The sequence below is a fragment of the Mycteria americana genome, chromosome 8 (assembly GCF_035582795.1).
Source record: "Mycteria americana isolate JAX WOST 10 ecotype Jacksonville Zoo and Gardens chromosome 8, USCA_MyAme_1.0, whole genome shotgun sequence".
In the NCBI taxonomy this organism is placed as follows: domain Eukaryota; kingdom Metazoa; phylum Chordata; class Aves; order Ciconiiformes; family Ciconiidae; genus Mycteria; species Mycteria americana.
The window spans coordinates 44,697,505-44,724,067 of record NC_134372.1 but is presented as its reverse complement, the minus strand read 5'-3'; the positions used below and the strand labels follow the sequence as shown (position 1 = coordinate 44,724,067).

Genomic DNA, 26,563 nt, shown 5'->3' with positions numbered 1-26,563 from the left:
ACTTGCCCACAAGCTCCTTGCCACAGGCCAGAGAACTGGAGGGAAATGTTATAAGCTAGACACTTCCTGATTCTGACTCAGTTAAGGTTTAAGTAACACTTCATTTTTGCCAATTCATGTAAAAAAGATCCTGACGAAATTGCCATTATTTATTGCACTGAGATTGGCACCCATGAATCTATGCCCTGAATAAATATATCAAGTGACAGTCTCTGCCCTGAGCAGCTCATGGTCTCGATGATTAAAGTCAAGAAGGACAAACAGAGCAAGAAAACCGAGGTGATTTCCTTGAGGTCATATGGCAAGCCAGGACCAGAGCAGAACCAAGGTCTGATTCTCAGGCCTCCAGGCTAACTGCTAGATCATGGCACCCCTAAGTAAAAGCACCACCAACATGCACTGGGGCTGTCGCAAGCAAGTTGAACGTTGATACCCTGTTGCTGTGCTTCCCCATCACAACATCTTCTTCCACCCCTTTTTTCAGCCTACATTCATTCACCTATTTTTTTCTCACCAGTGTCTACCACCTTGCTCCAGACCTCAGCTCATCCAGGCAAGAACCCCCAAACACTCAGGTCAGCGCAGTTTCAAAGCCAACAGAGTTCAATGGGTTCAGCAAGTGGTGACGTGGGTTCAGCTGTTACTAATGCACAAGCTGGAACAACCACACAGATACTTTCCACAGGTGCAGAGTTTGTCCTTTGCTCAGATACCACTGGGACAGTACCACTGCGAAGTAAAAGAATGCTGAAATAAACAAAATTTTAAAAGGACAAAACACGGACAAAATGCATTTCTGCTTGGACCAAGAGAAGTGCAAAGTGGAAGTGGGACCAGGGGGCTCACAGGGCAGCCTCCTCTCTCACGTCCCAGCACGACACTGGGCAGCTGCAACGTTAATGCACTGAAGAACTTGCTCCCGAAGCGTATTATATATCTATCTATCTATATATATACATCTCCACCTCCTTTGCACACAGCTGTCACCTGACTGACCATCCTTCTACTTCTAGGCTTCTGCTCTCTGATGTGCTCAAGACTACTGCAAAGATATCCTTCAGCAACAAGGGGGGATGAGAGGATGGGGAGGGAAGGATGTTCTATCCAAGGGAAAAAAGAAAACTAAAAACACTAGGCAAGCAGGTCTTAAATTTATGGGCCCCACTGAAGACAAACCTACATACAAATACAGTGTGTGTGCCTCCAAAAACTGAAAGCAACTCAAAAATTGTGGCTTCCTTCTAGCCCCCTAAGCGGGGAGGGAAGAGGTTGTCTTTGGTAGACCTTCCCACTACCAAGCAGAGACACTGGGCTTCGTTTTTGCTGGTGTCTTGCCTTTCTCTCAAATCCCTGCATACAGCCCTTTGGTCACCAAGATGCAGGAACACGGCTGGCCGATCCAAACCCAGCTCTCCCTTAGCCGTGCATTCAAGATGCCGCTTCCCCAGCTAGAAAACGCAAAAGGCCAACTGTGGCTCCAGCTGCACTTTGCATGGGCTAATGTGGTTACTATCGTAATCAGACCTGTCCACAGGGGAGACATTTTTTGGCACGGCCGACATTGATGCATTCCCCGAAACCCTCCATCCCTGCTTCCATTTCCTTTTGGCAAACACTCCCATTCTTCAGGCCCCAGTTCCAGCACCAGCTTTACACTTCAGGTTGGCAAAACATCAGCTTTCATCCTGCACACAGCAACTGCTGTTCCGTATTTTTCGTATCGGAGCCAAGCTGGAGTTTGTTTTTAATGTTGCTTTGGCTATGCGGAATTTCACTATGACTGCAGATACATTTCTAGCAGAAGCACAAGCCACTCCCTACTTGCAAAAAGCATTGGTAGAGACACAGCTGTGATCTTGGGTTGCAATTCCCATGTAACATCCCCCCAAAAGAAGAAATATTTTAAAATATGTTGTCCATGAGCATTTAGGTGTTTTGTTTTGTGTTTTTTTAAGCCAAAGTCACACAACACCTTTTCCTCCTGATCTTGGGCAGAATGAAAAACTTCAACAACTTCAATACAGTTGAACAACACAGTTGTCCCACACGTACAGGAAAGATCTGCCCTAACTGCAGGCTGGTGGGGTTTACAAACCCTCCTGAGTTGCTTTAAACGTTTTATGCAGAATGAGTGAGAAAAACCTTCATACAGAGGTTGCTGGACTCACACAATTAGGGCAGGAGCCAGACACCCTGCTTGATGTACAGCACTTTAACAGCCTCTGACTCATCATCAGAGGGAAGGTTTCAAACATGTTTAGGCACAGTTACCTCCTCCTCTTGCAGGACCTCACTGCTGCCTGCTGCAGCATTTTTGGCCTTTTTCTCCAGAGCAGCAAATGCTCAACATGGACACTGTCTGGACGTCAGGATCTCAGTGTTCTGGCACAACCCACAGTTTCCAGAGGGGTGTGAGTCTGACATGCTCCTGTATTTGAGATTATGCAGTATGAGCTGGAGTCAGCAAAATCATGTTCCATTTAAAAAAAAAAAAAAAAAAAAGAGCAGACTACTAGATGAAAAGCAGGAATATGTGTACCATATATGCTCCACACTTTCCAAAACCTTCAGTGGAGTAACTGCACTGCAGTGCAGGGGGGGGGGGGGGGGGGGGGGGGAATAGCATTAAATAAACAAACTATATCAGACACTGTATGACTGTGGAGTTTGGCATACATCAAACAGAAAGCAGAAGACAAAAAGCACTGTGACATTAACTGCCACCTAGGTGCGGTCCTTGCTGTGTGCTTCTCTGTGCAGAGAACTACCATTACTGACTGCATTACAGAATGCCTCTGACACCGAGCTGAACTGATCCAGGTTCCTAATACCTTTACATTCACGCACTTTATATTCCACACATGATGGCTGTGTCTGTGGAGCCTAGTCCTTGACATCCACCAGCTCTCAGCCTGCGGTGGGAATAAATGACTTTGCCACTGCAGAGAAGAGATAGTGTGTAGGAAAAAAAGAACACACACAATCTTATCGTCACTGCACTTTGACCAGGTCTGCCAAAGAAAAAGCCGTGCACAAGGCCACCGTGGAGAATAGCCAGGCAGCATACCTGCTGTGCAGAAACCCCCCCACTCTGACACTACACCCTTCAGATCCCACTCAGGCATGCGAGAGCTGGTCATCACTGGGAAAACACAACGCTGCCTCATCTACAAGGCTGCAGAACATATGCCAGTAATTTCGGCCACGTAAGAACTCTGATCAAAAGAACTTGCCACCTGAGAGAACACCTCAAATTGGGATTAAGCAGCTACTAACGCTACACATTGTAGTAACTGCTAACAAAAGATAATTCTGAAAGATAATCCATCCCCCTTCTATTTTCTGGGAAATGCCAGTAAGCTTAGGTAGCACCGAGTAGCACACAAAGCAATTATTTCTTCCTAGATATGCAAACTGGATTAAAAAGCCACGTCATCCCTTTTCCTTATTACTCTCCACTGCTAGCAGTGGGCACCCTCGGCTTTTCCTGCCCTCCTCCCCTCTCGCCAGTCAGCAAAACCTTCCAAATGGACATTCACCCACCTGTCTCACTTTCTTCTCCTTGGCAAATGTATTATTTTGCTGAGTTTCTAGCACTTCAACACCATAAATGGCTTTGAAATTGGCTTCTCTCTCTTGTGCACCTGCATCATCAATGTCGTCAGCAAGAGAGATGTGCATGGCTCGAGGAACATGTTTGTGTCAGAAAGCTGCTGCAGAGCCTTAGGGAGAGCACAGATACTGGATACTGATGTGATGCTTGCTAGCATCTTAAAAGGGACTTCAGAAAAGCAGGGTATTTCTGTCTTCAGATCACTGGGCTTTGGAGCTCTGAATTTTCCAGTTTCTCACAGGGAGATACCAGATTTCAGAGCAGCATTTGCATCTGAAACGGTCCCATCACTTTGTTCCATGTTTTTATATCGCATCTTACTGCACCACATCAGCACAAAACCCCAAACCTCCTGCAACATTTTAGCCTACCAAAATGCCACTGAATCTCTGCAATTTGCTTGTTTTCCTTCTCCTTTGTACAAATACTGCATGACATGCAAGACTGAATCAAGTCTTGCAGCGTTCAGTTTTCGGATCCCAAGGATAGCTTCCTCGCAGAGGATCAGAGATCGCTGGGGTGCTACCAAAACCACTACCCGCCTCGTTCAGAGATGGGCCGAATCAAATAAGTCACTCACGACAACCCCATTGTCCTTGATGGATCTTGCCTCTGGTCACGCAGCCTAATCTAGTCTTCCCATCTTAAATACTACAGTAAAGAGCACCAGAGACCAGGCTATGGTAAATTGCTCTGATGCAATGGCTTCTGAATGAAGACAGGGGAATGAATGGCATACTTTTACCAGCATTGTTTTCTGATACTTTTTTTCTAATTTTGAAACAATTGCTATTCTGGGGAAAAAAGACAAAGAGGTGTGACAGACAAGCTGAACACATGACTTATAGCAAGAGCTAGGGCAGATGATACAGGCTGTGACACTTGCAACATACTGTTTCAGCTTTTTTTGTAGATATTAGCAGCAGTTTTATGATCCTCTAATACCTTATGTATACTATGATGCACTCAACACACTAATCATATGGGAAGAAATAAACATAAGGACAAAACTGCGCAAGAAAGGAAAGAGAAATTTAAAACAACACCTCGATCCCCTTTGCTCCTTCAGGCTCACGTACATCTTCTGACACCGAGAGTCCTCATAGCATCCATAATGCAGAATTGGGCCCCAAGACAGCCGCTTAACAAGGCACTTTGCATGTGTCAACTCCCAGAGTTAGGTTTTCACACCCAATGTATCGTGTGATGAGGATAATTACACTCCTGGGAAAGACTACCAGTCTTGTCCTGTCTTCATAAGAGATCTCCTAAAACCAGATTTTTCTGCAGCTAGGAACCTGAACGAGAGACTAATTTTGGTGCAGCTCTATATTACGACAGCTATAGAGAAGAAGTTGTAATTTGGTGAAACTAGTGGTCACCATGACCTGGAAGTCCTGAATTGCAAAGAATTAGTCTTAAGGCCAGCCCTGGAATAAGGCGGAGCAGCAATTCGCCAGGACAAAACCCAAGGATCCCTCTTTGGCCAGCAGTTCAGCATTCCTGAGAAGCAACATACTCCAGCAATTGTATTTACTCCTCTCCAGAGCCGAGCCCTAAGTACACAATAACAAGCTGACCTGTTTATTCAGCTGTTTTTGACACCCTTCTATCTTCAGACCTAATATTAGTTTGAATAGGATAGCATCCAAGTCTAGAGGGGAAAATTTAGAGCTGGTCCTGACTTAGCTAAAGCAAGATAGAAAATAACTATCTGGTTTCTACTCAGATTTCACCACTAGGCCATTAATTGGCTTGAGTTCTGTCTCCTTAAAAAAGCCTGTTCTGGCAATGCAGGAGACAGGTATGGGTATACAAACCATGCGTGCGTATGGCTAGATGAGGGCAGAGCAGCAGCTCAGATCCAGGCTGGCATCTCAGCATGTTGCTGAGAGCCTCTTTTGGTTGGACAAAGTGCTGTGCTGACATGGATATGCAGCTCCCAGATTTAAAATGATTCATGTTAAGCCAATGCAGAGCACAGTCGGTGATCAGCTGCCGCCGTTCAGACGCACCTTATGGGAGGAACCTGCTTCAATGACCCCCAGAAAGAGTGAGATATTTTCCTAATGCAAAGGCAGTGAAAGCGATTTTGTTCAAAATGCTTAAAAAAAACTAACCACTCTACCTGTTCCAGTTTTTAAAACATCACCAGTGATTGATATGAAAATAAGAGAAGAAACTTTCTGTCTAGATCCAGTTCTGTCAACATCTTGTCTGGTTCTCATCTATTCATTTCCGCTTCCCAAAGTGAGATCAATGCCTTTCTGCTGCCAACAGCAGTTACCTCTAGCAAACTGAGATCTTAGAAACAGAAAACAAGGCCAAGATTTTTCAAGTGACTTCTGATAACAGATGGCCTAAGACTTTCAAACTCACGTGGGAAAACATGGGAACCAATGGACTTCACATGCTCATGAAGATGTCTTAAGCAAAAAAAAAAAAAAACCAAAACCAAAAAAACCCACAAAAAACCCAAACCCAAAACAAAACAAACACCACCACCACCCCCCCATCCCACCACCCCCACCCCCACCCCCCAAAAAAAAAGTAGTACAGGAGAATACTTAACTTCAAAAATAAACATTATGGAAATAAAAGGCTGTAAGTACGACAAGATTTCCACAATGTAGTTCCTGAATTTGCAATGAGGTTGTTCAGTTCAGACTATAGACCAGGCGGTATTATCAATCAGCGCATGAAGAGCAAGGGGATATCACTGGAGAGCCCCATGCAGGCAGACACAGCTGCATTTCACTTTACCTTTTAAATACAAAAGAACAACAAATCTTGGCAGTAAACATCAACCTAACCATGAGAGGGAACTGAAAAATGCTAAGATATATTTTTAGTCCCACTATGTTCACTAGAAAGCTCTAACTGGTACCAGCTTCTCTTCCTGGCAACACAGATCCACTAACACACCACTTGGACCCTGCAACTGTTCCCTACAAAGTATGAAGTCCAGTCCGAAACTCCATCAGGATGCTCAAAGTCATGCAGGGGAGAGGCTCCGGCTATCTTAAAAACCTGTTCATGGTCTCCCACAACCGGTACCCGTGCATTCCACGGGAAGAGTAAAACCACCAGCCAAAAACTTGTGGCCTGCCTTTCATCCGTCAAAGCAAGAACCTTGCTGCTCCAAAACCTGTGTGTCGTCAAAGCTCACAACGCTTTCAAAGCCCTGAGGCTTTGAAAGGCAAAACTTAATTCCACGGCTTAGGTTCCCATCAATATATTATTGACTTGTATACAGACACAAAAGGAAAAAGAAAAAATACAAAGAAAAAAAAAAAGCCATTGTTGGCCTAATTGTATGATAATTATTTTTTGTTTCACCTCAAAATAACAGAAAATGGGAACTTCTGTGTTCTGTGAAAATACCTCAGGTTTTCAGCTAAAGAAAGCAAAGAAACAGCCAAGACAACTACAGATGCGTGTGCTGTGTAACCACCAAAGAGAGGGTCTGAAGTCCAGGAACCAGCACTCCAAAGAACTGCTGAGCTGATATTTTCACTATGCAGTACAGCACAGAGCTATTGAATTGTCACAGGGTATCAAAACTTCCTCTCTCACATCATAAATTAGGTGATTAAATACAAAGGACAGACATGGGCCTTTTTAACCATAACCAATGTGATTTTTTCCTGATCTCATAGTTTTAAGCCATGATTTATGGCTATAAATTTCTTTAATGTCATCATTTAAATTCTATATAAACCCCACTCCTGTATCAGCACTATTTTTAATCATTACCATGGTGACAAAACCGTAAAGGTGCTTTACACAAGGAAGGCTTTACCACACTTTGGAGAACAGTTTCTCTCAACTTAATTTTTTGCAGTTTTAAAGCACAGAAGAATAACTCTCTCTGAACTTTCACCATTAGATACAAAAACTGATACTCACCCACAGCTATTGGATAAAAAATATTCAGTACTAATGGACAAGGAATTCATAACCTGGACACAGTAAAGACCAGAGAGCGTATCGTTATTCAGGTCAAGTATGACTTTATAGGACAGTCAATCCCTTTGCAATTAATAGGACTGCTTGTGCATGGAAGTATCTATTTCCTGAAGACACAGATACAACAATCCCTATGAGAACCAGGGAAGTATTAATCCAAAATTGAAGTTTTTGAATGAAGGCCAACATTGCTTGTTTTAGCATTCAATGCAAAATGTTTGCAAATCCCAAATGACAGCATTGTTCCAGTTTTCCAATTCATGGGAATCAAAACATGGAGTCTGTGTAGAAAATGAATTTTAAAACAAAGGTAATGTGATTGTTGACTACAAGTCAGGGGTGCGTACGCATGCTGGGCTGCATGAACACGAGCACTGACAGCAGGATGAGGAAGGTGAACACTCCCCTCCGCTCAGTACTTGTGAGCTCACACGTGAATGCTGTGCCTGGTTCGGGGCTTTACAGCTCGGCTGTACAGGCTCTCAGCAACCTCATACAATTTCAAAGTACACCCTGCACTGAGTGAGGAAAAGGGTGGCGTGGGTGGGGAGAGGACCAGATGATGTTCAAAGGTCCCTTCCAACCTAAACAATGCTACAATTAACACATTTGCACTGTCCATGCTAACAGATGGCTAAACCCCCTAACCAAACAGCACTACTCATTAAGGGACAGTCGAGAACTGGTTAATAGCATCAGTAGGAAAGACAAGGTATAGGCAAGCCTTTCTAGAAGATCCAGGTCAGAAACCCACAAAGCTCAGCTTGAGTCATGCTTCATGCTTTACTGCAGACCTAGGTCTGTTCTTTCTGTATTGTGTCAATTCAGGACATTCCCCCAAAGGCCGTCAACTGACATGTTTCATTGCTGCATCATTCAGCTAACTAGAAAACACAAGCAACCCACATCCCACAATCAGGGCAGTGTTCAGAGTTTACTATCAAGCATGCCAACAAAATGCAACATGCCCTGTGCGACCTTTAGGCGTATTCCCCCCAACAAATGTAAATCTATACCTGTACTCCGTATCCCAAGAGAAGACCTAAAGATCCCCAGAGAAGACCTCAATGATGTCTTTTTTAATTCAAGTGCAACATGGTACTAAATTAGTCAAGCAGGTCTTTTAATAACTAACACTTTAAGCATGTGGTGTAGTAAGGCTCCACGTTTTCTACAGAGGGTGGTACCTCTATGTGCTCGGCACTATACAAATACACAGAAAGTCCTTAGCCCAAAGACAGCAAGATATAAACAAGCAACAAAGTAGATGGATGCTGTCTGGGAAAATGCCAAGCAAATATTTACTTATTTGTGTGTGCCCCAAAATTACTGGTCACAGTACCCCTCAAAGCCAAGCTTAGCTGTATTCATCCCCTACAGAAGTGGTTGGTTACCGCTGTATCTAGCCTAGATCCAGAAAGGGCAATGAACTGCATGTGTTACGCTCTTTTATATGTTCACAGAAAGCGTTGTTATCTTTATTGATACACTGTTATGACTTACCAGCTTCCAAATACCAAAGATTATATATGATGGTTTCAATCCAACCTCCTTGGTTGAAAGGAACATTCCTTACACAATGGATTAATGATTTGTTTATGTTTGAGGATCTGGACAGTTGTTAACATGTTCTGTTTATTCTCTGGACAAAGATAGTTTAGCTTAGCTATAACCCGAAGGAAATCAGGATTTCTAAAAATAGGCTGAAGTGGCAAATAATCCTTTAGGAGTTGTGATATACACTAATATCCAGATTAAATGAGGAAATTATGAGTAAACCTTAGTGGGAGGGTTTGAAATGGAAAAGCCAAAGAGAAAAAGACTACATAAGGAACAGGTCCCTACATCCATGCTCTCTTCAATGAGCACAGTATTCAAGGAGACAGTGGCATCTAAAAAGCTGTGTAAGCATCTTCACAGCTAGTTAGTTGGATGACACATAAAACCTCTTGCAGATGGATCTAAAACATGCATAATTACGTGTTTGGTTTTCTTTTATTTCCGTTTATCTGTAGCATCTCTTTTATTATTCCATGGGCTGCAGAAAGAAATTATTCTTGATTTTTATTTCAATGTTTGTCTCTAGAACAAAAATTATTTCCAAAGTGCTGGCTGGCAAATTGAATTCCCACAGCGTGTTAATCCTTGAAACTGCACCACGTAAGAACTCTCTCACAGACCTTAGCACCTTCATACAAGACCAAAGGATAACCAGTATGTGCCTGAACCTAAAGAGCTTCTCCAAATATTTAACACCACAGCTATTCACTGGACCTAGCATTTTCCAGGTAGCTCAGATTACATGCAGCATCTGACTCCCAAGGCTTGAAGCACAGGAAAAGAAGCCAGAAGGACACTGACAGGATATGAATCTGCTCCCACAACTGTAATTTAAGTATTCCTGTTTTAAGATCAAGGGGGCAATCCCCACTGCTGGAAACTCTCAGAATATCAGTTTGCCACCTGTGAAATGGGTTCCTCCAGCCTTGTTTGGGCAGGGCAGGGGAAGTGAAGGTCTCCTGCTCCACCTACATCGAGTGCCTAGTACAGTGGGGCTCTGGGTTCAGCTGGACCCTCTAAACGCTTCCACCACACAAGTACAAACAATAGCAAGCTCAAGTCTGTTGAATGTTTTCCCCCGAATAACTGCTTCAGCTATCTGCACCAGTTTGCATCTGTGTTCTACATGCCCACAGAAATGTTTTGACCTATTATTTGTAAGACCACTAGACAAATATATCATTCATCAGCATAACCACCCAATTATAATACAGCTGCGGCGATCTCTCTGCCAGCTGGTGCTTTGTGTAAATGACCCATTCCAGAAGAATAGGCTTCCTGTTTTTTTGTGGGTTCCCTCACTACCTGCTTAATCATCAAACCATACAAATTATGGAGTGAGATGAACCTTGGCACCTGGCTCTTAAAGTCATAGGCTATGGTGCTACTAAAGTGATGAACTTCACTAGGGTAGACCACATAACTGCATTCCTCCACTTCCTTATAGGTACACTGCTTGTCTTGTCTCTTAGTTCTGTTGTGATTTCACTTAAACCTGCCAAATATCAACCAAAGTAAACAGCAGAAAGTTACCAGATGCGCTTCCTCTGAACTATTAAGCAACAAAACTCATCAAAACTATCTCCCTTTTAGCACAGAGGAATTTGTTAGTGTAAAGTACCTGGGCAGTGACTAAACCCTGTCACTGTTCTTATGGGAAAAAGCTACTTGCTATTCTTGGTAAAGGAAAGGTTTTTCAAATCAAGATAATGTTTCACTTGTTTTTCAGAAACAAACTTAATGGGGGTGGGGAGGGAAGCAAGGAAGCAAAAATAAATTCTCCTTTGCAACAAGTTAAATTACTCAGAGTTTCCCAAAATGAGAGGCTTGGTCAGAAGCATTGGAAAGTTTAAGAAATACTCCTTTAAAAACAACTCCCACAGAGCAAAGCTCCCTCTCCATGACCGAAAGTCATGTGAGCAAGCCAGGTCATTCTGTCTAGGCTTTTTTTTTTTTTTTTTCCCCTTTCATCATTTAATTGATGGGGTGGATGGTGGTGGGGCCAGGTTGCATCTTTACCACTCCTTACTTTTTTTTCTCAGAGCTGCACCTCCAACCCTGATTTCCCCCTTGCTGCAGGAGTGACGTGGGCACATGCCACCAGCACATTAGTACCACAGCCAACCTGGCTGGGGGCGAGGTAGAAGAAGAAATTCCATCATCATTTCTGTCCATGCTTTCTCTGATCATCCTTGCCTGCCAAAGCAAGACGGAAAATAACGACCGCATGGAGATACTGTCTCTGGAGGCTTTAAGGTCTTTGTTATCCTCAGGAGTTGCAAAGAAAGCAAGACTGGCTAGGCATTGTGTTAATGATACTGTCAAGAGGCCAAAATAAAGTGCCACACCACAGCCCAGCCTCCTGCTATCAGCACTACTGTCCCACGCTCATTTAGGCAATCAGGGTAACAGGCTGGAGAATATGCCAGTGGTCTGGAAAAGGAGATCTCGACACTTGGCTCTTACTGATAAGAACCTGGATCCGCTCAGAATATGATTCTGCCAGATGCTGATGGCTATACAAAATACACCAATACTGTAGTTTTGCCACACAGCTATTTTGCAACTATCAAACACACCTACAACAAAACCAGTTTGGTGGGAGGGACTTCCTTATATTTTCATATGTGGTTGCTGTCAGCAGGCTGAAATCTTGATAAGCTACACAGCCAACCTGGCTGACCTCACTGAAACCCTGCTGAAGACAAGTCCTGAGCTGAAAAGCTACTGCCTGTGTTTCCCACTGCAAGACAAGAGAGGACAACCATAATCAGCATCTGGCCAAAACTTGCTTCCAGCTGCGTCAAAGATCCATACAGATTCTATCCAAATGTCAGCAGCTACAGTTTTTGATGAGGAATGTGCTGCTTTTGAGAGACAATGTTGTCACTGTGATCCACTTCCCCTACTCAGGGCAATCAGTCCATTGTTCCCACTGAAAATGAGAAAGGGCTCAAGACCCCTGAAATGGAAGCTGCCTTTAAATCCAAATCATCCTAAAGCATAAACACAGACTGATGCATAACAGATTGATGCTACTTACAATAAGCAACTCTAAAAGACACGCTTTCACCCTAGTTTCTCAGAAAAAGAAAACAAACAAACAAACAAAAACCACAAGCATCCCAAGAGTCCAGAGCATATGATTAGGCTGTAGTGATTCTGTAACGTATTACACTTCATAGTATAAAACCAAAACCATCCAATCTCTATACTGTTTAAATGTGAATTTACTGGCTATCTACTTTTTAATGCCAATCACATGTTGATAAAGCTGGGCTATGTAACAAGTTAATTTGTCTACTTCAGGATATGAGCAAGTTGAAACCGCATACATGTTCTGATTTAGAGTTTCTGTAAGAAAAAGACTATCCATTCAGGGCTCTTACAATGAAGGAATAGGGAATGCTAAAAAGTATTCTTAGAGGCAGACAAGGAAGACAGTCAAGCGCAGAACTTACCTTCCACTGCAAAGAATGGAACCACTGATCCCTCAGGTAACTGTTTGCAGCCTGCAATAAACAAAAGTTACAAACAGAATCATTAGTTTCTACCAGTGTTTCAGATCACCCAGCCAAAACTAAGCAAATGACTCACGTGTGCCCTAAAACCAATAAGGCTGCACTCACTGTATTCTTCTGAACTGTATGAGCCTGGCTAACTTCACCCCCAGCCTCATCAGAGTGAGGGAAACTCTTTGCTCAAAGCTACAACTTTACATTATAACCAGTGTATTTTCACAGAAAGCAGTGACATGAAGACCTTGGTGCAAATGTAAAATACTGAACCAAACCCTTACAAAACATTAACCACCTATGAAACCATGTCCAACCCAAAGATTGTGGAAAATCCTCCCTGATTTCAATCAGGTTTTGGTCAGATCTTTAATGTCTGTAGGACATTTGCCTTTGCAATTAATCATCAGGAGCAGAGTAAGACGACAGGTTGACATTTTACTAGGAGGGGTGGGTTTTTTCCATACTCCAGTTTCCCTTCTTGTCCTGTTCCTCAGCTGGCCCCAAAGCAATTCAAATAACGTCTTAGCTCTTTCAGCGATATTATAACAGAGTGATGAAAAGCATAACACACACAGACGTGCAGATACATGCACAGACTGTTTGCAGCAACGGCATAAATGTTGCAATAATCACTCCCAGCAATCACCCGTCTTTGTCCGTATTAAGCAGAGCTGCCAGAATTTCTCAGTGTGAAGCCAGGTTCGTAGCCAATGAAGGAATAGTTCAACACTCCCAAAGGTCAAAAGGCTCGGTATCAAAAAATATAAAAGCATCTACAGTGACGTAAATATGCATGCCTTAACAAGGTGACATAAGTTTGAAATATTTGAGTGGGTAGCGATGCCCTTTGGCTTTTCCAACTCTATCTCATTGCTGCCAATGGGCAATTTTTACTTACGATTCAAAATGTTTTACACAATCAGTGAAAATTACAGGATAGCCCAAAAATCCATGTTAAAAGAAAAAAAAAGGTGAGGCTCTTCACCAGCTAAAAACCACATACTTCTTGCAAATTAAAGCATCCTTCAACAAATTTCACTCCCTCACATGTTTTCAGGTAAATATTCAAAATCCACACTGCAGAATGAATTTTATTTCCTGACACTGATTCAGTTCACTGATAATGGCAAGAATACTAGAATTAAAAACATTGCATGGTTACCAAAACTGCGTTTAATCTCAAGGTCAGATACTGATGTCTCGGTGACAAATTTGGAGTGATTCCTCTGAATTAAATGGAGTAATGCTCTTGTATATACATATTATGTATTATTTATTTATATATTAATGAGAATCAATTGCTCCTCCAGTAGATCTCTAGGCAACAAAGCCGAATAAATCTACCATAAATAATCTTGGCTGACCACAAAGTTTATCAAAAACAAACTTTCCATTTCACAAAGAATGCGGATGTATCAGAATATGAATTTGCTACAAATGGGAAAAAAGAGTGTAATTTCCTTTTCTTTTTTTCTTTTTTTTTTTCTTTGCATGCCATGAAAAATTGTAAAACCATTTAGAGTGCAGATCTTCAGGATATTTTGGTTTGCCAATATTTAATGATTTTCTTTCTGTTATTTACATAGTATTTTATGTATATGTGTGCATTACAACATATGATAAGACAGACCTTTTACCTATATATGTTATAGAATTGAATTTCAATTCAATATACTTTATACTATATTTTAATACAATCAAAAGGTCAAAAATAATTTGCCACAAAAAGCCCGAAGGACATTTTTAACATAATCAAAAAGGCATGAAGTAAATATGCTTACATATTTCTTATCTTTGTCCAGACAAAATGCTTTAAAAACCCACCAGATTTCTTGAAAAAAGGTTCAATTTCAAATTGAACCTTTTTTATTTTTTTTTTTAAAGGAGAAAACTGTTTCATGGAGGGGAACAAAACCCCTTTATTTCAAATGCTAGCATCAAAGCCCTTTAAAAAACAAGTTAAAAAGTTTTTGTAGGCTTGAGCATGTACACTAAGCAATAGCACCAATAATATGGCAAGTTACACATCCATTACTTCCTTAAAAAAATATATGCAGATTGAGTCTATAAGAGCTATGCAAACTAAGATACTGTTATTTAAACTGATAAAATCCAAAATATTCTAGGGAGATGAAGTACTTCTCTGAACCAGGCAAAATGTCAACCTGATTTAGTCCCTGGTCTGACCATTACATGACTTGAACCAAAAATGCACTGGCACTGAAGTCTAAAGTAAAAGCAAATGCTAAAGCCCTAAATGGGAACTGTTGAGAACTGTTAATTATTCTCCTACTTTTGGGATATCAGTAGCTACAGATTGTAAGACCACTACAAGTAATTAGAAAATACTATCTGTAGATAGATTGTGCAACCGACTGGAGCCTTACATAAACTGGATGACAGAAACTATTAATGAGGACAACAGCATCAGGCAGACGTTGAGACACAAGTGGAGTGCAAATACTGGAGGAGAAAACAAAGAATGAATGCTATAAAAGGCAAAACCAAAACCGGCAGAGGAAAGACTTGTTTAACTTGACAGCAGCAATATACAAAAAGCGTTTAAAAAGTAAAATTAGCAAAGTGACCAGGTTCCATGTGTGGGACCAAGCACTGTCTACATGTAGTGTCAGCTATTGGAAAGGAGAAGTGATCAAGAAAACTTGCATCTGGATCTAGGTTAGGAGTTTGAACCACTCTAAAACTGGAAACCCTCAGAGCTCAGGATGTTGTTCAAGACCACTTCCAAGGAAAGCGAAGACAAAGACGACAAAGCGAACACAAAAGTGGAAAAACAAACCTTTAGGGAACCCCCACACTTCTATTAATGATCAGGACTCAACGGTAAGAGGAACGCGGAAAGTCAACGGTCATTTCACCAGCGCTCTTTCCACAGTGTTCAACACAGATAGACTGAATGCATTTAACCCAACCACTGTTATCTGGATGGAGCTGTCTGACACCAGCATTCCCCACCTCTCCCAGGCAGCAGAGGCTAATCCTTCCAGTGCACCCTTCCGCCTGGCCTGCCTGACTCCAGCAAGCTGCAAAACCACAGTGACATGCAGGAAACGCTGGATCTTTTGCAGAGGACAACAAAGAGCTCGCTCTTGCACAGCATCTCTTGTTCCTCCCTCCTCTTTTTCAGGCTTACCCTGAGAAAGGGACTACAGGGAATATTTCTTTCTTACCAAAAGAACTGGGAGTTTCATAGCGTGCTGGGATGACAGAAGAGCCATCAGGCTCTTGTCAGTGCTCATCCAGACAGCTGTCCAGCCAATGGCTACCTCTGCACACGCTGACTTACTCAAGCATACAGGTTATTGTGCATAAGATTTCTGAAGTTTGGAGCAATGAGCACCAAAGTGTAAAGCGGTGGAGAGCACTACAATTCATTGATAGGGGCTGCACACACACATTTACAGTTTTATCTGATGTGCATTCCTGGAGCCCAGCACTTCTGCACTGAAGTCATCACTTCCCAGGAACTGACACCTACATTTTTTCACTCCAGCTGAGGGCATAATCTACTATATTTATTCAGCTCTAGGGTACAATAAAGAGGAGAAAGTGAGACACAAAAGACTTTAAAACAGGCTTTACTTAGGCATTCTGACCGCACAGGGAAGGTTTTTCTTACTCTCAGCCTTGCCCACATGGTGGGTCCAGTTCTATACCACTAATCTTACAGCTACCTTTCCAACTTAAAAAAAAGGTTCAACCTGGAAATGTTTTGCCTGCTGTTATTACAAATAGTCAATGAGATAGGAATGAAGTACAATGGAGGTTCTATAACCTGTCTGTGTAAAATAATAGTTTGGGCCCCCTGTGTTTTTGGTATGTCTAGGCCCCAATTCCACTAAGAATTTTGTTCTCAAATGCAATGGCTTTAGCAGGGTTGTGGGTGGCACACGGTCCAACTGATTGGAGTTTCTTTCACAATCAAGGCCTCCCATTGTTTTTGCACAACCACAACATAGTAGAAAAGTACTTTAGAAAACAGGAAAATGTGGCAGTAAAACTCTTAGAAGGTGCAAGAAGATTCAAACTACTTGTAGCTTATTTATTATTATTCCAATGAGGAGGAAGAATATCTACTTTAAGAATGCCTGCTGTAGGTAGTACTTTTTTTTAAGATGAGTTGATCCTGGAACTGTGTTCTGAGGGATTTTATATTCTAATTTTTGGGGTGTAAATGTTTAGTCAGAGAGGAAAAGCCACCTGGGATCAGCTATAGTACTAACTTTACTCATAGGATTAATTTCATCGGCTTCAAAAAGCCTGCTCACAGGAGGAAAACTGTGCAAGATATTAAATGCCTGCACATACAGAGCTTTGGTCAACATGAGTAAATTTACATCTCTGCTCAAAAGGGGAAATATTTTTCTCTGCACCCAAACTACTCCATTTCTTAGTCAATGAGTAGGAATACACTTTTTCATTAAAAAGCAGTGAACTTTTTAAAAGCAGATTTTCTTTTTGCTCACAAAAATAGGAAACTGAACACTTGTTTCATGCCAGTGTTACAGTCCCTGCAGTGATTTCCACCCAGGCAAGGAGGAGAGAAGATAGGAACCTGTGTGCTGCTGAGAAACAGAACACCTGAAACTCTGCAAGAAACCGACCACTCCAGAAATGATGGTGAAGACCTTTAGCTAATATAAATACTCACAGCTCCACTGATACCACTATGTCTACAGCAACAAGCATGAGCAGAAAATTTGTCATTTCCACCACACTGCACATGCCATGCTACCAAGTTCCTTTAACGGTAAGTTAGCACTACAGCATCCCTTTTTACCGGCATGTGCGTTGCTCAGAAGAATACAAGGACAGGCTTGTCCACGTAGCAAAAAGTTCCCAGATTTTTCCTTACAACAGCATCCTTCATACATACCCTTCCCTAAGGGGTTTTGCCATCTGAAAAGATGTGGCAATAAGTGGGATCTGATGATCCAGATTCTGCTTTTAACTCTTCCTGGTTTTATTCTCTGTTTCTCTCCCTCGCGTGCTCTCTGGTCAGCAGGATGGGGCTTTGTTATGTTTTCCTCCAGGTGATATTCATTACTGGGACTCATAAAATATTGCAGGCTTCTCTGCACCAATTTATTATCAGCCACAGGAACAGCAGAGCAGAGCAGCTCAGGGCTGCAGGAAGTCGAACCCCCATGGCACGCACACTGCTGCCTCATGCAGACCGAACAAAACCTTTACACTGCTGAGGCACATCCCAGCATTGCACCTCCACAACACTTGCAAGTGAAACCTGCCGCTCTTCTGGCTTAACTCAAGGTACAGACAGAGTTGCTGGTAATTGCTAGAAATGCTATTTTCCTCCCAAAAATACTCCTTGTCTCTGCTGGATTCTGGTCCTTGCATGACCTCCCCACACTGGCAACATCAGCTGGACTCGCACTTAAAACAAAAGCCAGGTTCTCCGAGGAGACTAAAATAAAATGTTACTAAAAAATCCAGTGGAAACATTTACCGTGGGGACTCCCTGGCAAGAACAGCATGCTCAAGCACCAAGCTGAACGTGTGACTGTTGTGCTTGTCAAGGCTTCCTCTTCTTTTTCCTTCTGACTACGCTTGATTGCCAAGAAATAAATAAAACAACACTACAGTAGGGATGGAAGTGGCAGCTTCCAGGTATTTAGGACCCATCCAAAAGAAAGGACACCATGGGAAAGCAGGCAGCACTGTCACGACTGAAATACCAAAGCCTTTTTCCTGGGACTCTTTCTACATCCGGTGCTAAGCAGCTTGTGCAATTATACTCTAAGTTTTTTTCAACCTCTTTCAAAAGGTTATTCCAGTTATTTCACTATCAATAGCAGCATCCTCTTCATAATCATCCACACAATACCATAATTGCACATTGTGCTTTACAAATGGAAAGCAGAAGAGCAGAAGTTTAGCCCAGCTCAAGGAGGCCCAGCTATTACTGATACCGAAGAGCTCACACTTCTTCAAAGGCTAAATTTAGCTCCTATTTCCTGGCCTAAAGAGCTTGTAGCCTATGAGCCACCTCCAGCAACACTTTCTTCCACACCTGCTATCCCAATCGTAGGAAAGAAAAAAAATCTGTGAGAGCTGATTGCTGCTCATCAGAAGGACCAGGGACCACATTGTTTGGCAGGAGGAAAGAAAGCACAAGCCACCAGCGTGTCTAGAAAACTGACTGTCCATGACTCCCACAAGGGACGATGAGAATCCCCAAACGCCGGGCGGTGAAACACGCCTGTGCTCAGACAGTTGTGCTTATACAACAAACACTGAGTGGGAAGCACACACACGGAGACGACTTTCCGATGTGATCCCAGCCCAGATTAAGCTGTTTGCTGCCTGAGAACCAAATCCTGCTCTGAAACCCAGGTAGACACGTCCTGTTATCGTGATCCGATTTCCTAAGAGGAGCTGCATCACCTCCGGCACTGCTTGTCAGATTTCATGTGTTAAAATAGGTTGGGATGGGTCAGTATTGCTATGGGAGGACATCGGGATGATGTAAGGAAAGGTAATGGCACTCTTCCTTCTCTGACTCATTACGGTGCAGTAATAAGCCAGAAATAGACCTTGGTGACAGCAGACAGGGGGGATGAGAACTTGAACATGGACTCGGACTCTCTTGTGGCGTTTCTCATGCCTAACACAGACAAATACACGAAGGATGCTCTAACACCACACGCTGACATCCTCCCACAAGGATTGCTGGAAATGAATTTCCATCTGAGGGAAATGCCAGTTGTCCGAAATTTGCTTCTGCTTCAAATTAGTGAAGCAGAAGTTGGAATTTTAAATTTTTCTGCAAAATGAAAAATCAGGAAGGCCTGTGATTCAGAACTACTAAAATGCTTCATTTTATGTCAAACCATGTCAATAGTATCCCATAGCATTAAGGAATTTATAATACAGCATGTGCAAAAACATGCAAAAACATTGATCAAAATGTAAAATTAAAATTAATCAGAAATACGAAGTAAATCGGGGGGAGTAGTCAAAACAGTTAATTTAAACATTTTTATATAGATAAACCTCATTTAAATCAAGTCTTTGGGGAGGTAAAAAAAAAAAAAAAAAGAAAAAGAAAAAAGAAAAAAAACCAGATTTCACCAAAAGGGTACTTCAGAAGAAACAGTACTGGGAACATGTTTTGGACTAGTTTGACTTGTTCCACTATCATACACTTCCTGATACCAGAGCTGGACATTACATCAGAGCATGCTGCTGCTCAGACTAGCAGGGCAGAATGATTTTATAAAAGATCAGAAATCCTAATTTCCCATAAATGTATTGAAGTCTCTCGGAAATCTGGAAATAACTGCAATTAGCTAAAGGCTAATAAATGCAAGGGCTAATTTCTCAGCATCTCCGTTTCCCAGCACCTCAGTGAACGTGTCTTTTGGATACTTGGACTCTTTGTCACATATACTAGAGAATTTCTGCTGAACTCAACTACTCAATAAGTTGAGTTTTTGCATCTTGATTTCTAAAGTATACTAAACACAACTTTTAGTACTGTTTTGGATTTGTGAATATACATTACAACCGTATAAGGGAAATCTATTTTTATACTCCTTCCAGTCTGACCACATTTGATGAATCAAGACACTACCAAGGACCAAGTCATACTAAAAACATTTTTAAAGTTTGTATTTTCAATTATATTGAAATTCCCATAGAGTTGTAATGTAATCTGACCCAGTCTGCTCAGCCAGTCAGCAATAAACATAACAGAAACCCAGCTCACGTCACTTCTTTATCAGTTCCTATGACGTTACATAAGGACACCAATCTTTTCGAAGAAAATACCAAAGCATCTACACTAAGAAATTACTTTCTCACAAATGTAATTATTTGTGTGTTTGGTTTGTTGGGTTTTTTTTAAAGAAAAAAATGGCAGGCTGCTCCAGATTAAAGTCTGCACACCCTACCAATTTCCTTTAAACTCAGCAGGGAGCTGTGGGTTCAAACTTTATCTCGTTTCCTATTAAGCAGGCCCATAAAGGCAGCTACCATAAACTATAGAATAAAGACCTAGAAATGGAATTTGGAAAGGCAGATGTAACTATTCTAGCTGTTGAAACAGATATAAACATAAATGCTAGCACCACTAAGGAAATTTATGGAAAAAAGAGAGTCAAAATTATCACAAGGAAAAATCAAAATCATCCAACTTGACAAATTAGTTTCTTTCTAATTAATTCAATTAACTGGTTAGGCAAGGAAGATTTTGTTAATAATGAGGACCCTAATCTAGCTGTTGGGAAACCATGGCTCGTCTTCCTGCCTTCCCCAACGTCACGCACAGGAGAGGCTTTTCAAACCACAGAATCAGGACTTAGGTGGACTTGCAGCAGCCTGTCTGAAATTCAGACTCCCTACACTCCCCAGTAACGCCTAAATTCAGTAAGTCATTTTGAGCCACAGAAATTCGCTAGGCACTGAGCAGAGGCATGTACGTATGTTCCGTGTGCAATGGGACACATGCCTGTGCTTCAAGGACAAAAGACACACAAATGCCACCTATGCACCAGGAGAATCCACAAAGTTAGGTGTTCTCAGGTCATCCCAAACTTACTTAGCTGCACCGTTTTCAGATTAAAATGGGGGAATAGTTGCAGCCTCCTTTTACAGGGCTGCAAAACTCCAGGATTACACCAGTGAAGTAAATGAAAGGGAGCTCCAGAAAAATACTCAACAAAGGATGTGGCCATGAATCTTTCCATGTACACCTCTAACCATTTCAGGTGAAAGTGTATTTGCTATGTTCAAAATCATCAAAACCTCACGATATTTTTATGACATTCCAAAACCATCCCAAACCTCAAGCACAGGAACCACGTGAAGGGCTGAAGTCAAGTACGGTGTTCTCTGAGCTCTGTAAACAGCTCTGCGTACGGACAGACCTATCAGCCTGTCTGAAATGAAGACAAAGGAGAGCTGGGCCTAGCTGGACCTAATAATAGTACAACCTAGTGTTCGTCATATTGGCTTCCCAACTCAGAGTCAACTTTGCTGTTTCACGTCTCTACAGAAGTCTGTAGTATGGAAAACATGGACCAGCTTGGCACCTAGCCTTGGGTTACCGAATGATACCACATGGGTTATTTTTCCTATGATCTCCAGGTAGAGCCATTTCAGAAGAGCTTTGACTAAACTCTCCCTGGATACAGATGGTGCCACATACTTTGTGGACCTGCAGAGTCTTCAGCAAACAATTCACCACCAAGAAATAATGAAATTCCTTCTGGAAGGAATGCCCTATGAGGAGAGGCTAAGGACTTTGGGTTTGTCTAGTTTGGAGAAAAGGAGACTGAGGGATGACCTCGTTGCTCTCTACAGCTTCCTGAGGAGGGGAAGTGGAGAGGGAGGTGCTGATCTCTTCTCGCTGGTATCCAGTGACAGGACATATGGGAATGGTTCGAAGCTGCACCAGGGGAGGTTTAGACTGGACATTAGGAAGCATTCCTTTACCAAGAAGGTGGCCAAACACTGGAACAGGCTTCAAAAGGAGGAAGTCAATACCCCAAGTCTGTCAGTGTTTAAAAGGCATTTGGACAGTGTCCTTAACAACATGCTTTAACTTTTGGTCAGCCCTGAATTGATCAGGCAGTTGGACTAGATGATCATTGTAGGTCCCTTCCAACTGAAATAGTCTATTCTATTCTATTCTAAATGCTGGACTGTGCACCATGGATCAGTGCACTGCATACCATGATTCTCACGGACAAATAATCCAGCAGACGTGGTCATCACAGTCATTAGTGTATCATTCAGTACGTTTCCATCTTTTTATCTATTGGACTACATTTTGTGCAAAAGTCATACAGTTAAAGCGTGTGTGCGTACGTACCCAAACACACAAGCTCTATTATGATCAATCCTTTGAAGTTGTTCATACTTTAAGAAAAAATACCCTTTTTAATTTTTCAAGATTTATTCACAGTTTAAACTGATCTTTTCTTCACATTTTCTGCAGAAATTGTTCATCCAGTCTGTTTGCAGTCCTACCTGCCAGAAACGCATATACACAACAGTCATGGTTGTATATTCAACTGAAAAAGTAAATTCCCAAAGGGTAACAGGTAACAAATTGTCTTTGAAACAATGTTGAGAACTATGGTAAGAGTTAAGTTGGAGTCAATTCAGTCTTCTTCAAGTTATGACTGTTCAAAGTTCTTTGGGGGCCAAGGAGCTGGGTTTTCAGTTGTTTTTCTTTTCCGACTCTAAAGTAGTTCCAAAGCTCAGTGCTGTGAAGTGCTTTTTCGTCACTAAAACTTACAATGACCTAAGGAGTCACAAGTGGACGAAGAAATCTGGAATAACATAAGCGCAGTGTCTTCTGTTTGAAAACAACACTTAGAGAACTACCATATGTAGATATCCTTACAAATATACTGAAATCTTCCAGTGAGGATGGAATAACTTTTTTTAAAAGATACCTGTCAGTTCCAGGGCAAGTTATGGGTTTCCTACATGAACTGAAGGATGAAATTTTTAACTTGTTTCATGCAGGAATAGGACGATATGTAAAATTATCATTGTTCCATGCCTGCATCATGTGCCTTTCCACAGAGCACTATTTTGATGCACAAAATCAGCAAGAAGGTTTAATCACTGTGGCCCAAAATTTCCATCCTGACTGTCAAACAACGTGAAAAGTTTCAGAGCTATCACCCTGAACAAATTTTCTGGTGATTAGATAATTTGACAGCACTGAGTTCTCTGCCTTTTCTGAGTCCATCTAATTAAGATTTCATGCATAGCAAACAGACGTTAAAGGAGATTCATAGCAAGAGAGAAAGAAAATTGTACTTCTGTGTTTACTGTACCTGCAGTAAGACAGTACCCCCTGGGATTGTGAGCTGTAAACAGTACTTAGGGGCATTCTCCCAGGAGAGTAGTTGAACATCTTCAATAGCACTGTAGGAAATGGAGTTTTCCATGTACCCAGTTGGCTGCAAGGAAACAAAGGAGAGGGGAAAAAAGTTTACTTAGTCATCAGAAGTTTCACAATTTCGAAGTAAGAACAGCAGTATCAAAATTAGTCTTGATGTTGAAAATATCCGCAAAATATCTAATTGGAAAGCCAAATTCCTATACAGACCATTCAACAGAGAGATCCATCCAGCCACCTTCATCCAACTTGTTCAAGAGTTAAGATGACACACATAAAAACAAAACCAGGCCAGACTTAGGTGCCCGAAATACAAAAATGTCAAAATGTATTTGTTCTGGACCCAAAATCAATGGAACCTAATCTCAAGTTGAACTGAGCTATGAAGGGGTCTGGCCATGCACGTGCTAGCAATGTACAAAGAAGCATCTCATTCATACATGCAGAACAGCAGTGTACTATATTAAGGTAGTTTTGTTCCACGCATTCTTGTTCTTCTCCCTGGCTGCAAGGTTGATCACGCACATCATCAAAATCTAGACTGCTACATTTGACAGTGGTTGTTGGGCCTCCAAAGATTCAGCCCTCAATGTTTAAACTCAAGCAAAAGCAGAGCAATCAACCTGCTCATCTCAGCCTATACGTAAGTACTGGTTTCCTGCACAGGCTGCTGATGCACAGTTTAAATGAAAGTCACAATTAAAATATAAATAAGTAACTGTGCTTTGCAATTACATGTACAACATAAATTGACAGTAGCAAGGAAACAAAGTTAAACATGAAACTCTTTATTAGTATCCCCATAATTCTTAGGCATTACAGAAGTACAATTATCTCTGAGATAAGCTGAAACATAAATGTATACATGCAAGCACACGTAAAATTACGTCCTAAACCTAAGTAAATACATGGAGTTATAGCTGTGTATCTATCTAGTATGCGTACATACACCATACTTTATGCAAGCCTTCGTGTTGTTTAAGTAATTTGAGTATTTAACAGAGGTCCTCAAAGACGTCATTTATTTCACTTTGCTATAGCGTAAGCAAACTGATCAGTACTGCTATGGCAGAGAAACTACTTTCATACAAAAATGCTGATTAATCCCACCATGTGGATAAACCCTTGGGTTAGCCATGTCTTGCAAGAGAATACAATTCATTACGTTTATGAATTATTTTCTCACTATTACTAGTTTACATATAGCTTAAACTTCTCAAACTTACTCCCACTGTGCCCAAAACATAAGTTATTTTTAACTGACAGTCTTGAAATAAAGAAGGCAAGGGAGAAACCACATCTATTTCAGGGTCAACTCTTAAAATCACAACACAGGATTCCTGGGGGCGAGTGTGAAATAAGCAAATTGCATTTGGAACGTCTCTACTTCTTATTGGGACAACTTTCTTCCATAAGTTAAGTAGGTGGTGCATCTGGAAATCATGCTTTGAAGTTATACACTTCATACATGTTCATAAGGCCATAAACGTCATCTGCCAAAATGCAATGATGGCCCTGTCATCCACCTGTGCTGCTACAAAAAGTCCATTGCCTTTTCAGCAAGAAAAACCCAGCAAGCCAGGGAACCGAACTTGAATTTATTTGTCAGTAACATTTGTTGCGGCAGCATTCATTTTACACTAGACCTCGCTTAAAACAATGTTCACTGTCTCTTTAACAAAAACCTTGTTATGCAGGAAGTATGATAAACTTCTGCTTATTCATTTACCCACAATATTGTTCTACACTAGTGACTGGAATCCCAGTGGCTTAACGCTGATACTGTACGTCATGCATTGCCTACTGGAGAGTAATTATCTCGTTCTCACAGGAAGCCAAAGGCCCAAGATCCTTCGGTAATCAGCATTACAACACTCAGGGAAAAATATGAAAACAGCCAGCATAAAATCTAGTATGCTCAGGAGGCAAAGTTATCAAAAACATGCTCTGAAAAACTGGAAAAGGGAGAAATCCAGAACCGGCCGACGCAAATATAAAATGAAATGAATCAAAGCAATTTAAATTTCTCTCTTAAGAAGGTGCTGACTGCCCTTAACACCCTCCATTAACTTCAAAGAGGATCTGAAGAATTCTCACAGAATCTGTTCCCAAGAGAAGCCTCTTCTATACCTTAAATCGTCCATTTAGACAGCATTAAAGGTAACTGATCTGGTTCAATCACAGCTCTGTAGCCATACACAAGTGATTTCATCTCAGGCATAACTTCTTCTCATAGGTCAGTCCTTTTCATTAAGGAGAATGGAGGAACACAGAGTTCTACAGTCTGCAAAGGCTGGGAAGACTACCTAAACCATAGGATGGAATTACACAGATGGTCTCCAAATGAAAGCGTTATGCCAATGTGGTAGTTTATATAGCACTCATATGATCCCACTTCCATACCTTCTGTCCAGCCATACCTCACACACTGTACCTTTACAACAATTGTTTGCTATCTTACTCAAAAACTGAATAGCCCAAATCTACTTTAGTCCCTATAAGCAACGTTATATGCATTGTTTCCATTTCCATTAAAAACACCATGTTCTAGGAAGTCAAATATTTTCAGTTCTGAAAACACCAGCTATAGGCAGCTTCACCTCTGTTTTGCAATCTAAAGAGTCTACAGCAAAGTGATTTATCGCTGTGTAGAGCTCCTTGAAATCGTGCTTGTAGATGCTGTCAAACACTGAAGACCACACTCCCCCCCATTAGGGCTGTGCAGAGATGCTCTGAAGAAGCACTGAAACAGAGTTGTCCTCAGACTGGAGGCTTCCGGGACCTCACGAGGCTATGGTGCTCCTCAGAGAGAGACCATGGCACTAATGAGGTGATGGTCAGCCCCACATGAAGCTGTGCTTTCCCTAATCCCTGCACACACACAGATGCGAGGACAGAGCGGTGTTCCATGGTTGTGTTTTCACAAGACCAAGCACAGTTGAGCCGTTTATCAGGAAATGGCCCGAGGTAAAACCACAGCCTGAGTCACTGGTTCCTCTTAAA

General features: G+C 41.6%; 1 protein-coding gene across 5 annotated transcripts in view; it reads right to left on the bottom strand.

The window, feature by feature from the left end:
* The window catches only part of CMIP (c-Maf inducing protein), a 140,273-nt gene that overhangs the window by 42,711 nt on the left and 70,999 nt on the right, over window positions 1-26,563 (bottom strand). For all 5 annotated transcript variants that reach the window (XM_075510892.1, XM_075510893.1, XM_075510894.1 and 2 more), the window contains exons 2-3: window positions 23,496-23,621; window positions 12,604-12,654 (exon numbers count right to left, since the gene is read on the bottom strand). In XM_075510892.1, the coding sequence (XP_075367007.1) occupies window positions 12,604-12,654; window positions 23,496-23,621 (177 nt within the window). The remainder of the gene's footprint in view (window positions 1-12,603; window positions 12,655-23,495; window positions 23,622-26,563) is intronic.